This window comes from Hylaeus volcanicus, chromosome 4, assembly GCF_026283585.1.
Source record: "Hylaeus volcanicus isolate JK05 chromosome 4, UHH_iyHylVolc1.0_haploid, whole genome shotgun sequence".
In the NCBI taxonomy this organism is placed as follows: domain Eukaryota; kingdom Metazoa; phylum Arthropoda; class Insecta; order Hymenoptera; family Colletidae; genus Hylaeus; species Hylaeus volcanicus.
Genome location: NC_071979.1, coordinates 27,061,202 through 27,074,654, shown reverse-complemented (window position 1 = coordinate 27,074,654; position 13,453 = coordinate 27,061,202). Strand labels below are relative to the sequence as shown.

At 47.8% G+C, this 13,453-nt stretch overlaps 1 protein-coding gene across 2 annotated transcripts; it reads left to right on the top strand.

Annotated features, from left to right (window-relative positions):
- Window positions 1-2,926: 2,926 nt before the first annotated feature.
- Window positions 2,927-13,380, top strand: LOC128875179 (cGMP-specific 3',5'-cyclic phosphodiesterase-like). Of its 2 annotated transcripts, none has more exons than XM_054120559.1 (14): window positions 2,927-5,201; window positions 7,009-7,225; window positions 7,531-7,850; window positions 8,442-8,675; window positions 8,757-8,951; window positions 9,035-9,206; window positions 9,333-9,502; window positions 9,571-9,793; window positions 10,133-10,207; window positions 10,279-10,317; window positions 10,433-10,714; window positions 10,794-11,170; window positions 11,296-11,732; window positions 12,063-13,380. In XM_054120559.1, the coding sequence occupies exons 2-14, from the start codon at window positions 7,172-7,174 to the stop codon at window positions 12,695-12,697; spliced, it is 3,213 nt and encodes a 1,070-aa protein (XP_053976534.1). In that variant the 5' UTR covers window positions 2,927-5,201; window positions 7,009-7,171; the 3' UTR covers window positions 12,698-13,380. The 2 variants fall into 2 exon arrangements, with proteins under 2 accessions (XP_053976534.1, XP_053976535.1); XM_054120560.1 differs by having other exon boundaries at window positions 2,928-5,201; window positions 9,047-9,206.
- The last annotated feature ends 73 nt before the right edge of the window (window positions 13,381-13,453 follow it).

Below are 13,453 nucleotides of genomic sequence, written 5' to 3'. Positions count from 1 at the left end.
CCAACGCGGGCACACAGACGCCCATCCCCCGTCCGTGAGCTCTCGTCCCGCGAGCGCACGCACGGCCCGTGGTAAGTTCGCGCCCAACCTGGGGGCAGGCTTGCCATAAGTTGAACGAAACCTGCCACGTTGAGCCTTGCATGACGTGTAAAAGAATAGCAGAGAGGGGACACCGTACATACAGCGATTCGTGACGTCACGTTGGGCTCAACGCGGTCGAGCCTTCGCTAATAAACGTGGCACAAGAAACAGAGTTATAGGTTTCTTTTTTGTCATATGTGACGTCGCTCCTTTAATTATATCTCGGTAACGGCGCGGGCAATAATTGCCATTTTTTTTTAATCGTTCATAATATCGATTTTCATAGCATATCAAATTTTCAGCAAGTTCCTAAAGTGCGTTTAGATTTAGCCTCCGCACACCGTCACTAGGGATTCCCCGTCGCCAGGGATTCCCCAGCGAAGGCTCAACGCGTTGAGCCAAGAGTGACGTCGCACGTAACAAAGGAGAAAGCTGATACCGATGTATCTTTGTTTCCTGTACCCATTACTCTATTACTAGGTACTCTATTTCCCCTTCCACTGTTCCTTGATACGTCACGCAAGGCTCAACGCGATTTCACTGAACATATGGCAACCCTGGCGGAGGCGTCCTCGGTGAGGATGTGTCGGGGAACCCCACACGACGGAGTGCGCGCGCTGGAAAGCGCGGAGGAGTACGTGTATCGTGGGTGACACATGTGGCAGCGGGGCTCGTGTCTGTGTCGCATGGACTTTGGAGCGGTGAGCTTGCACGAGACAGGGAGGGGGATAAAAGCTGACTTGCACGGAACGGCGGCGGAGGAAAAATTGGGAGCCCAGAGAGGGTTCGCGTTCCATTGGATTTGAAAGCGGGAGGGGATTGCATAGGTCGTTAGATGCGGGTTTAGTACGACGATACGGGGATGAAACGTGAGCTCTACGTGGATGCATAGCCGCAGGGGGATGATTTTATTTACGTCATTTTAAGGCGAAGATAATCCTTTTTTTGATAAAAGTATAACAGAGGACGATCGCGTAAACCGTCGTCTGGCGAGCTAGTCGTTGGAACAACGACGCGTGGGAGTATTTTGAATAAGAAAAGCGAAATCACGTCGTCTTGAAATAACTGATTTTTGGTACAGCGATTGGTCAACGAATATCAAAAAAATATTGTCAGACGTTTTATCTGACTTCTTATGTTTTAAGATCAACGAATATTGGGACCAATTAGGCATGCTACCCTTGCGTTCAATTCTTAAATATCGCAGACATCGTATAGGTCTCCTCGTGTAACTGGTACGCGTTGTTGACACGAGTTTTAAATGCTCCGCTTACAATGGAGTTCCATCTAAAACGTCTAGGATCAATATCTTCGTTGAGTAACCAGTTACACCGCTTCCAACGTCCTATTCTCGTTCCTCGCATAATTCTAAAAGAGATGCCTATCCTTAAAAATACCAAAAATTCTACGCGACGACCCCTATGCCTGGCTGACCTACAAATATTCATTTCGAATATTTGTACGAACCTGAGCGTACCCTTCGCAGAGCCATGCATTCGAGAACACCGAACACCTTTATAACCTCCATCCACGTCCGATATAAAAATGTGAATTCAGCTACACCCAAAATGTCCGACGTCTACGTTTTCTCAGAAACTGTTAAACATCTAACCCACGTGTTCGATTCTTATTGAAATATGGCCATTCATCCGTCACGTGCAGACGTGCACTTGGAAATATTGGAAATGGCACATTCGGCTCGCGTGACTGATAACAGAATATTGATACAAGATTTACGTGTTCTATTCGCGACGGAGTTACGCGCGGGGATAGATTAAGGGCCACGATTTTGCGGAAAAATTTAGTAACGCACGAGCTGCTCTTTCCTTATCGAAATACGAGTTCTGACATTGCTCGAGATTGGTCCGGTATTTGGAAATATCGAAGACTGTATGCTCGTTACAAGCCTGACTAATACCCTCAATTTTGCGGATAAATTGAATACACCACCGCGGTGTTCTGGCCTTTAATGAAATATGGAAACGGATGCGTCAGTGTCGGAGGTTATCGTGTATCGAAAATTGCCTGATTCGCTTGCGTGACTGATACAAAGTGCTCTACTACTTATTATAGAGCTGCCGCTGGAAAGAATTATGCTTGCAAGTTTAAGGGACGAGCGGGTGCGTGGTCCTTGTAACTCGTCGTGAATGTTACACCGGGCCCGAAGAGCAGGGGTCTCCGAACGCCACAGTTTATGTCGATTAGATTGTACAATTCGCAATATAAGCAAATTGTAAACTTTACGTAAAATAAATCATACAAGAATAATAATCCGATGTTCGTGTCTGACATCCGATTAAGAAGATTTTTGTTCAAATTGCCACAAACTTTCAGGACAAGCCAATACATACACGATGAAACTGAACGTTTCAACCGTAATTCAAAGGTACGGTACGTTGGTACGACGAGCTAGTTTGTCCCTTGGGCTGAAAGGTTTGGGTACCCCTGCCACAGAGGATTCAAATTTCCGTCAATTAACAACAAGAAAATTTGCTACCTTCTGGACTAGTATCAGGAGAATCTTCCGCGATAACGTCGCCAGCCGTCCTCCGGGGACCACTGCTCGCGTGCCGTGCACCCCTTGCACCCACGGCACAGCTCGCGCCTGGCTCCAGCCCTACGCGTCGTCACGTACAGACCTACACCAGCTCGCGTCCAAGCTCGCGCACCAGTTTTCGCGATCCACTCTCTCAACCCCGTCCCTACGTACAGGCTTACACATGCACAACCAGACCCACACATACGGGGGGAGACACACGCCTACACGCAGAGGCGGTCGCGAAGACGGGGAAAGCTTGCGCGTATCCGTCCAAGCTTCGTGTTTCACGAACACCCATCGTCGGGTGGCCTGGCTTCAGTAAGCTTGGAGCTTTCGACCGGTCCAGTCGACTCTCTCGCGACTCTCGCGCGCAATCGCGTCCCGACGCATCCTACGCAGTGCCCAGAACATGTGCGTGACGGTGATCTAATTCCAAACGGGATACTGCGAACCAGAACAACCCCTGAACCATGGAATCCCGATCGTTGCCAAGGAAAATCCTTTAATTCGGACCGTAACACGGCGAAGAGAAGGAAAGAGAAGTCACAGCCGAGTTTTTCTTAACTTGGACAGAAGCTGGCTGGCCAAGGATGACAGGCGACGGGGTTGAGATAAAAGGAGACGATCCTAGCCAGCGCTGAGGACATGTGCGCGACGGTGGACTAATTCCACAGATGTCACCGAGAGTAGCCCCCGCGAGGAATCCTGATCGTCGAAGAAAATCCATAGTACGACGAGACGCGGGAGAAGGTGGGAAGCTAGCGAGGATTGCCTCGATCCCTGATCCGAAAGGAAATTGGCTGGCCACCGATATGGACAGGGATGACAGACGACGGAGGCTGAGATAGGCTACAGGCCCACGGACATGTGCGTGACTGTCGACTAGTATCGAGGAAGCGACGGAATCCTGAACGGTACAAGTGTGAAAAACGGAGTCTCAAATGGGAGAACTCTCGATGAGAGAATCCAAAAAAGGGAATCCTCAGACGCGTAAGCCTCAAACGGGGAACTCCATTCGATAGAATTCCAGAGGAAAGTATCCTCGGACGTTTAAACTCCAAAAGGGGAATCCCCGGTCGAATTAATCCCCAAAAGGGGAACACCATACGACAGAATCCCAAAGAAGGAAATCCTCAGACGCGTGAACCTCAAAAGGGGAACCCCATACATTAAAATTCCAAAGAAAAGAATCCTTAGACGTCTAAACCCCAAAAGGGGAATTCTCAGTCGACTCGAGCCCCCAAAAGGGGAACCTTATAGCTCAAGCTCTAACAGGGAGACCCGAAAACGAACGAATCGTTAAAGAAAGTCCAATCACCGAAGAAAATCCATAATCCATCGAGACTCGTTGAAACGTAGTCTGAGAGGCAACTGGCCAACGAATAACGAAAAGACGAGGGATGAGAGTCGACGGACGTCGAGATAAGAGGAGATAAACGTCGATCAAGGAGACGCTCGACGAACGGGGATGCGGCGACGCTGACGGTCGACAGAGGACCCGTCTGCGGATTCGGGTGCACGGAGTGAACGTCGCCAGCCCGCGAATCCTGGCGACACTCCGCCGAGAGGACTCGACCGGCGAAGTCACGATGAGCATGACGAACGCGGTTCGTTCGGCAGAGCCTCGTTCGAGATCGATGCGACGACCGTGGAATCAGCTTGATTACTGTAACGGAAGACGGATAGGGGCCAGGAAGCCCAGCATGGGTCCAACATCAGCCTGATTTCCCGTAGCTTTGATTTGGTTACGAGGAGATGAGACGATAGGGTTAGGGGTTAGGTCGACCTTTGACCAGAGGACGCTTAAACAGACGCTATCGAAGAATTCGAACCGTTTGATGCGTTTCGAATGGAGCACTGACGAGGACTCGATCTCGGTGTGTTACCCAAGTGGATCCTGAAAAAATGTTCAAACGTCAGTGCGACCAGGGAAGAGGAAAGTTATAGTACTCCGAGGATACTTGGCGACGATTGGACTAATCCTAGGGGTTACGTTGATCTCTTGTTAGGGGAGGGTTAAACGATCACGGTTGAAGGGTTGAGACCGTTTTATGCGTTTCGGGTGAACCATGGATGAACGAAGACTCGACGTTAACTCGTGGGGTGTCATTGTTTTGGGGATTGCGAAACCAATCTGAATCCTGAAGTCTCCCCTTGGCAGACAGTAATTGTAATTTTCGAGGACTCCGATGAGGGGGGACGAATCTCGAGAGAACGCAAAGTTATCGTAAAGCTTTTGGGTTAAATCCAAGGATCGAAAGCAACGCGTTACCTTGTGCTTCTGGCTTGTGCTTCTAAGAGGGTAGTTTCTTTAGAATAACGGTGAAAATAATTTTCGAAGAACCTGCTGAGATGAATCTTGAAAGATCGCGGTGATTCTTTCTAAAGTTAATAGAAGTTATTATAAGGACGAGGATGCTTCGATGCCCTCGTACAAAGGATTTGCTCTCGCTCGAATGCGGCTTCAGGGATGCAGTAAAAACGCCGTGCACGGTTAATAAGAGTGGTTAAAAGGTCAGACAGAGGTCTCGTGGCTGTAATATTCGCGCAACGGATCGACTCGCCGTGGGAACGATCGATGGTAATTAGTTAATCGATACTACTAGTAATAAAAAAAAATGGTAGTTGATATTGGCGTGAACGACCTCTCGCAATCAAGCGTTCTTCCGGAAGCTATACCGAGTAAATGGTGTAACAGATTCGTTCGAGAATCATTCTCACTCGTTTCGAACAAAAGTCGACCAAGTAGAGGATCATGTCGTTGGAAGAAGGACGTCTTTGGATGAAATTAAGCTGGCTCTAAAAATTGGTAGAATAATTGGAAAATATTTACTGCTGGAAAAATGGCGAGGTTTCGAAGGAAAATTTTACTAGAGGAATATTATTAAATTGATAATCTAAGACAACTCTGCTTGAAAAAGTTCAAATTCCATTTTATTAAATAATATTATTACACTACAGATATCCTGTCTCGCTTTAATACTGTACATTTTTTAATTCTGAAATGTATCGCGATCGCAAGCGACGATAACATTGCTATAAAATCAAACGTGTATGTGATAGTATCCCTCAAGGGGTTAAATGATCCCAGAAGCTTGACAAGAGTCACGTTTAAAAAAAAAGTCATCGACAGGTACGGAATTGAACGTGGAAAGGTTAGATTACGTTCGTTTTCACGGTCGTCCAGGTGATAAACAAAAAGGTGGCGTGGCGTCGTGATAAACGAGTCCACCGGTGGACGTTAATTTCACGGATGACTGGGTTGTTTCGCGTTTGCAACGGTTATTTTAGGTAGAAAACCCGGGGACAAAGAACGGCCCGCTGAATATCAAATCGCGCAACTTCATAATTCAACGATTAGACGCGAATTTCCCATGCGAGTTGAACCCACTCCCGTGAAAGAGGGCGAAGAGAGCGAAAGAGGGACGCGCGTTACGCCAAGCGGGGTTTACGACGGGCAAACTTAGTACAATCTTATTCTCGGCGCGAATAGAGTACAACGCAAACCTACTCAGGGAATGGAGGCCTACCTGAGTACACTTTTTAACGGGCTAAGGCTCGCTCGTCGCTGGAAATATCGTTTTAACACGTTGACTGCCAGAGAAATAATTGTGAAAATTCCTACCAAGTTAAAATTTTGTAGAAACGATAAAGGGTAATATTTGGGATAGAACTTATTTTTGGAACCTCTTTAAATTATACCAATACCAGATTTATTTTCTTTAACACCTCACCTTCGGAATTAATGCATCGAATTCCTTAGCGAAAATCCTTGTCCCAAGGTATGGGTGACGTGGCGGTCAACGTGTTAAAGGGATGCGCTCTTCTCTGCAACCCTGAAATAAGGTGATTTAAATGTTTTAATCGAACACCATTAACTGCAGCTCTCTCGAAGCTCGTTTAAACTGCAAATACGCGAGGGTGGCCATAAATACAAAAATATATAAAATACATGTTACATTCTTTAGAAGATAGGACATACTTACATCTAAATCTCGATTCCCTGAACCTGTAAAATTTCCATAAATATCTATCAATGATAAACGAAGAACAGCGTATGCACAACAAATTCTTAAACACTTTCCTAAACGTACGCAGTGCTCCTCTTCGTTTACCACCGACAACGAAAATTATTTCAAGAACACGTAAGGATTCCTCGAGAATTTTCAATAGCGCTAAATTAAACAAAAGTGTCGCAAGCAAGGTACATAATTTCTTGAAGCGTAAGCTTTGTCAAACGTCGTCAAGAATAATAAGGCTACGAATTCTCGTACCCTTCTCATCCCTCGCGTTCTCATTTTTTTTCTCCCTTCGACTCGTCGAGTTAGCAAAGTGAAAATTCTATTCTCAGACCTTAACAAGTCCACAGAAACGAATACTTATTCCAGGTCCAGGCTCCGAAGACTCGAGCACAGAGAGCACGTAAACTTTGACAAAGCGCCACTGGTACAATGTCGAGCGTCCTCGCCGCATTCTCACCCTCCTCGAGTTAGTAGCCGAGACGTCCTCGCCATTGCGCTCCAATGGTAATTAATTCAGACCTAAGATGATATGGAGTCCGAAGACGAAGTGGACGAAGAGCTACCGGAGGAGGAAGACACAGAGGTGCGATTCATCAAACGAAAGAGCGTTATCAAAGCATATAATTGTCATATACTCTTTCCTTTCCCTCTAAAGTAAAAGAAATCGATAAAATAAAATTCATCGTGCAATTTAATTTCACTTGAAAATTGATTATTAAATAGAATTAAAGGTTCGTCTCGGTTGAAATTTGTCTTGAATAGTTAAAATTGAAGTTGATTTTAAGTAATGTTTCGATTAACTAATCACACGATTGAAAATGTGATTACCTAACGTTGATACGTGATTATGGATCACGTGGATGAATAAAATGAAGTAATCGAATACAGGTGAACGACAACTTGGAGAGCTTCGAGAAGATGAAGATTTCGACGAAGCCAACCCCCTCGAAGGCGACGGAGAGAAGCGAGTGCCAGCTGGTGCGGTCTCCCAACCCTGAGGAACTCGACGCGGCTGACCCCTGCAAGGAACCCGACAAGACGAGGACGTGTGCCTCAGAGAAATCAAAATTACCTTTAAGCACGAGCACCAAGACTGAACCGAAGGACACAGACATCGTCAGGTTGTGCAGGAGCAAACGGATCACCTGCCAGGAGACCATACACGAGTACGACGAGGAGGATGGCCTCACCATGGAGAAAGTTGGAAGGTAGGAGAGATCAGCTGAAAAAAATGAAAGTTGAAACCTTTGGATCTTTGAAGCGGGTGTCTACTCGAACGCTATTCGTTTCTCGTTGTTGGTCAAAGAGGACCCTCTACCTCGGAACTTTCGACTTATTCCATTTATCCTTGCCTGAAAGTTTAAGAAAAATTCTTTTCTGCGGAATTCTAGATCCTGGTATCCTCTCAGTTTCTAAACGATTCCTCGCGAATCCCGTTAAGCGTTCCAAGATCTTCAGTGGTGTTGGGATTATGTACTTAGAAACCTTACCGAACGCGTTGACAAGTAGATCAATATTGCCAATGGGCGCTCTCTAAACAGTTGATATCGGATAGCTTTCCAGATGAAAAGATCACTCGAGATCCAGTACACGTCCCCCGTAAATTCATTCTACGTCACCGCTGACATCTATTACGTTCGATCGAGTCAAATTCCTGAAGAATCCTCTTTATTCTATCCATCATCCCAGTGTCCAGCGGTCGCGACCCGCTCGATGGCCAAAATAGACGGAACATCCAGGCCAGCGTGATATTCTCGATCGATACGTCGGTGTCTTTACCGAGTGTATTTTTGGAAAAGGTATCTGGAGGCGTATCCGGACGCTGCCGAGGCCTGGCTTCGCGAGAACGCGAGCTACGAGCTTCGGCAGCGGCTGCAAGGTGTGGGACTGCCTCCTGCCAAGTCGCCGGCTAGGAACTTGCATCGAGAGGAGAGTCTCCTGACGCGTAGCAAGCGCAACAGCGTCACCTCCGACCTCTTTCAAACGTGGCTGGCCTCCAGCTCGCCAGCCAAGCGCAGCAGAAGTCCAAGCAGGTGAATTCACGAGCGATCTTCGCGCTGTTCACTCGCGAAAGAAGAAACGCAGGGATCACGATCGTTTTGGATTTGATACAGGAGCCACTCGCTGATTGAACGAAGGGAGGAGCTCAACAGGTTGGACGAGAGCGACCTGTTCATGGAACTCATCAGAGACGTGGCGAACGAGCTGGACATCAACGTCCTCTGCCACAAAATCCTAGTGAACGTCGGTTTGCTCACTCACGCGGATCGCGGTAGCTTGTTCCTGGCCAAGGGACCTCTGGAGGACAGGTACCGTGTTTCGCAGCGATTACTTTTGGAATTTCAAGAGTCGCTTGATTATCGTACCTGATTGTAATCGTGGTTACTAGTAGCTATAATCGCAGGTACCTCGTCGCCAAGCTGTTCGACGTGACTCAGGATACAGAGCTCGAGAAGGCCATGCAACGCGCGAACAACGAGGAGATCAAGATACCTTTTGGAGTAGGGATCGCTGGCTACGTGGCTCAGACCAAGGAGATCATCAACATCAAAGATGCTTACAAGGTTCGCGAAGTAACCTACAGCAGTAAACCGATATAAAATACAGGCTGTTATAAAAAAAAAAGAAAACATTGAATAATTCTATGGTACATGGTTAGTATATAGCAGGAAGTTTAAAATGATTCCCAGGATCCAAGGTTCAACAGCTCCATCGACATGAGAACTGGGTACAAGACGACGCTGATCCTGTCGATGCCGATCTGCAGTTACGAGGGCGACGTGATCGGGGTCGCGCAGATCATAAACAAAACCAACGGCAGCAACGAGTTCACCGACACGGACGTCGAGGTGTTTCAGAGGTTGGTCGACGGTTGTCCGATCGCTATAGACGTCGTTCTCGTCATTTAACGGGTGAAACTGGTCCCAGGTATCTGTACTTTTGCGGTATCGGTATACAAAACGCGCAACTCTTCGAACTCTCGGTGCAAGAGTACCGCAGGAACCAGATCCTCCTGAATCTCGCGAGGAGCATATTCGAGGAGCAGAACAACCTCGAGTGCCTCGTCACCAAGATCATGACGGAGGCGAAAGAGCTGCTCAAGTGCGAACGATGCGCCGTGTACCTTCTGGACCTGGACTGCGGCGAGGCAGTAAGTTCATTGGAATAGCGTACAGTTACTGGATTACGTTTCGCAATAGCGATTCGAGTTCAAAGAACTTGTACAGGGTCTCCTCCCGTAACTGGTGGTACAAGCGAGTAGCCGATGATTCTACGTCAAAAATTGAATCAAAATTGTAGAATAAAATTTCGTCGTACGACGCTTTATTTTCGAAGAAAATAAGTTTGAAACTTTGTAATTTGTCCAATCTCTGGTCTACCAATTCTCCAGCTAAAATCGTCGTGAAATTGCAAAAATTGCAAAGACAAGGTTGAGCTTCTCGAAAATGTCGCCGAGGAACGTAATGAGAGATCGCAAGTTTCATTTCAGGGACACCTCGAGAAGATCGTCGAGCGACCCGGCAAATCGACGCAAGAGAGTAGAAAACCGTTGTCGAGGCGAGAGGTGAGTGACACCGTCACGTGTTGCTCGAATTCGTAAATCTGATCGACTTTTTCTCTTTCCTGGCGGCTCAGAGCAACAACATCGAGATGGAGGACATTTTCCAACAGCACGTAAGTAGCTAGAGGAAACTATGCGTTAACATTTTCGCGTGATTTAAGGAACAGGTTTCCTGACAAATTGATCTCGCATACGTTTCGCCCAAACATTTCTCGTCGACGTTCCCAGGCCACGAACGAGACCAACAAGTTCACAACCATCTTCGAGATGGACAATAAGAGCCAGGAGGCCAAGGTGTACAGGCCGAGCGGAAACGATCTGTCGAGCCCGCTGGGACAGATCGCGAGGTACGTCGCTGTCACGGGGCAAATCCTCAACATCGGTGACGTGGCCACGTGGCTCAAGAAAGTTGTGATCCAGTCGGGAAACGAACCGATCAAGAGCATTCTCTGTATGCCCATAGTCAACGGTCAGAGGACCGTGATTGGGGTTGCTCAGTTGATTAACAAGGTTATTCTTCCAGTATCTTATAAATGGAATAAAAATGATTCGTGTCACAAACGATGTTCAACCAAGTATAATCCCACAGGACAACGGGACGTCTTTTACCGACTCTGACGTGTCGATCTTCGAGGCGTTTGCCATATTCTGCGGCCTCGGGATACACAACACCCAGATGTACGAGTCAGCCTGCAAGCTGATGGCCAAACAGAAGGTCGCTCTCGAGTGTCTGAGTTACCACGCAACGGCCAGCAACGACGACACGATCAAGCTGATCTCGGAGACGATACCCTCCGCGGATTCGTATAATCTGTACAGCTTCACCTTCATCGACTTCGACCTCACCGACGAAGACACCTGCAGGGCCACCATCAGAATGTTCAAGCAGTGCAACTTGATCCAGAAGTTTCACATACCGTACGAAGTCCTCTGCCGGTGGATCCTCAGCGTGAAGAAAAATTACAGGTATTTATTCGGTATTCGTGTAATTTATCCCTGCCAAGTCTTCGTCTATGATCCATCTATTCGAGGCATTTCCACTTTGAATGTTAATTCGTTGCTTCCATTTCTCTGGATAATTAAACTCGCAGGCCAGTAAAGTACCACAACTGGCGACACGCGCTGAACGTAGCCCAGACGATGTTCGCGATGCTGAAGACTGGGAAGATGGAGCAGTTCATGACCGACCTGGAGATCCTCGGGCTCCTGGTCGCCTGTCTGTGCCACGACTTGGATCACAGAGGGACGAACAACGCCTTCCAGATGAAAACCGAGTCCCCGTTGGCCATCCTGTACTCGACCAGCACCATGGAGCACCACCACTTCGACCAGTGCGTTATGATCCTCAATTCCGACAGCAACAACATCTTCCAAAGTCTCTCCATGGAGGATTACAGAAGGGTGATGAAGGTGGTCGAGAGCGCGATCCTCTCCACCGACCTGGCGGTGTACTTCAAGAAGAAGAATCGGTTCATGGAATTGATAGACGAGGGGGAGTTCGACTGGCAGAGCGAAGAGAAGAAAGAACGTAAGCTTTAGCATCGTCTCTTTTAACACATGCAGAGAGCACTAAAATTATATTGGAAAGCCTTTGGATTAGACTCAGCGAGGAAACGGCTACAAGTTCAGGAACTGGGTGGTAGATCTCCGATGAGTTTGATCCGAAGGCTTCTCCTGTAGAAGGCTGTCTCTGTCTAGACAGCACGTTTAACCCTTTGCACTCGGATATCTCCTCCAAGGGGACATCGTAAGTCTAGGCAAACTTTATTAGTGATTACACAGGATAAACTTACAGGAGCGTAAAATTTGTCCGCGAAGCGATTAACATTCCCTGATCTATGCTTTGCATCGTCCTCAGTGCTGTGCGGCATGATGATGACCGCCTGCGACGTCAGTGCAATAGCGAAGCCTTGGGACGTTCAGCACCGCGTGGCCAAGCTGGTAGCCGACGAGTTCTTCGACCAAGGAGACCTGGAACGTCTGCAGCTGAACCAGCAACCCGTGGCAATGATGGACCGCGAAAGAAAGGACGAGCTACCGCAGATGCAGGTTGGGTTCATCGACGTCATCTGCCAGCCCCTTTACAAGGTCATGTCGGAGACGTTCCCCTGGATAATGCCCCTGTACGAGGGCACCATGGAGAACAGAAGGCACTGGCAGGACCTCGCGGAGAAGGTCGAGATGGGTCTGACCTGGATCGATCGCGACACCATCGACGAACCCGTCGAGGAGTTCGTTTCCTACGAGCCCAAGGACATCGAGTTCACGGTGACCACCCTGAACTGCGCTCACGCGGAGAGGAAAGAGGTTCCTGAGAAGTCTACGTTAGGGCGGTTCGCCTCGTTGAGAAAGGGCAGTCGCACGTTGAGCAAAGGGGTCAGGCATCGCATCAGCAGGTCGCTGTACACGAGAAGCGCGCCAGAGGACCTCGCCAAGTCAAAGGCCCTCATTCCCGACAGAAAGAGCCGCAACAAGCTCTGTCTGCTCATTTGACGTCTCACGTCGACCACTCTTGAAGCCTGTGAATAAAATCGAGGGAGCTCTCCCGATTGTTTACGCGAACAGGGAGACGATTTAGTACGCTTCCACTTCGCGGCTACCGTGAATCACTGTCGAAGGGGACAATTGGCGAAACGCCAATCAGTTACCAAGGAACAGAGTAACTATACAATTCACCGCTACATCGAGAATTCTGTTGGCAAACGGTGTTACCGAAAATATAAAACACAGTGTCTCGACGACGAAAACCACCCACCATCGTCTCGAAACAATGACGTAGAGAGTGCTAAAACTCTGTAGAGTTTAGTCTAGATTAGGCTAGGTGATTAGAGGGGTGTGGTCGTTGCAGACCACAGCTTGCAATCGCAACGTTGCGTTGTCGAACTGTGAATATGACTTTGATTTTGACAATCTTTTTGTATTATAGTCTCGATAATCTTGGGATAGTCACGGAGGGACGTTGATCCCCGAGGCGTTCGAAAATTTGTGAAACATAGCAGATCGACGTTTTTATATATATTACAGCGAACGAAGCGAGGACTCCCGACTCGATTCCGCGTCACAGCGAACGACTCCAAAGACGGACGCCTTTGAAACTAGTTAGGCATGTCGATGTTGATCGAATCAATGATTCCGTTACGTCACGCGGCTGTGACGCAGAAAACGAAAACGTGATTTCGCATTCCGCTTTTGTACGAGGCGCATCCGAGTATTCAAGGATACGACTCGTGGTTCTCGCGTTGACCCGTC

Coding starts and splice junctions, on each gene's coding strand:
- LOC128875179 (XM_054120559.1), top strand. CDS start 7,172: ATGGAGTCCGAAGACGAAGTGGACGAAGAGCTACCGGAGGAGGAAGAC. Junction 7,226..7,530: donor CGGAGGAGGAAGACACAGAG/GTGCGATTCATC, acceptor AATCGAATACAG/GTGAACGACAACTTGGAGAG. Junction 9,207..9,332: donor ACATCAAAGATGCTTACAAG/GTTCGCGAAGTA, acceptor AATGATTCCCAG/GATCCAAGGTTCAACAGCTC.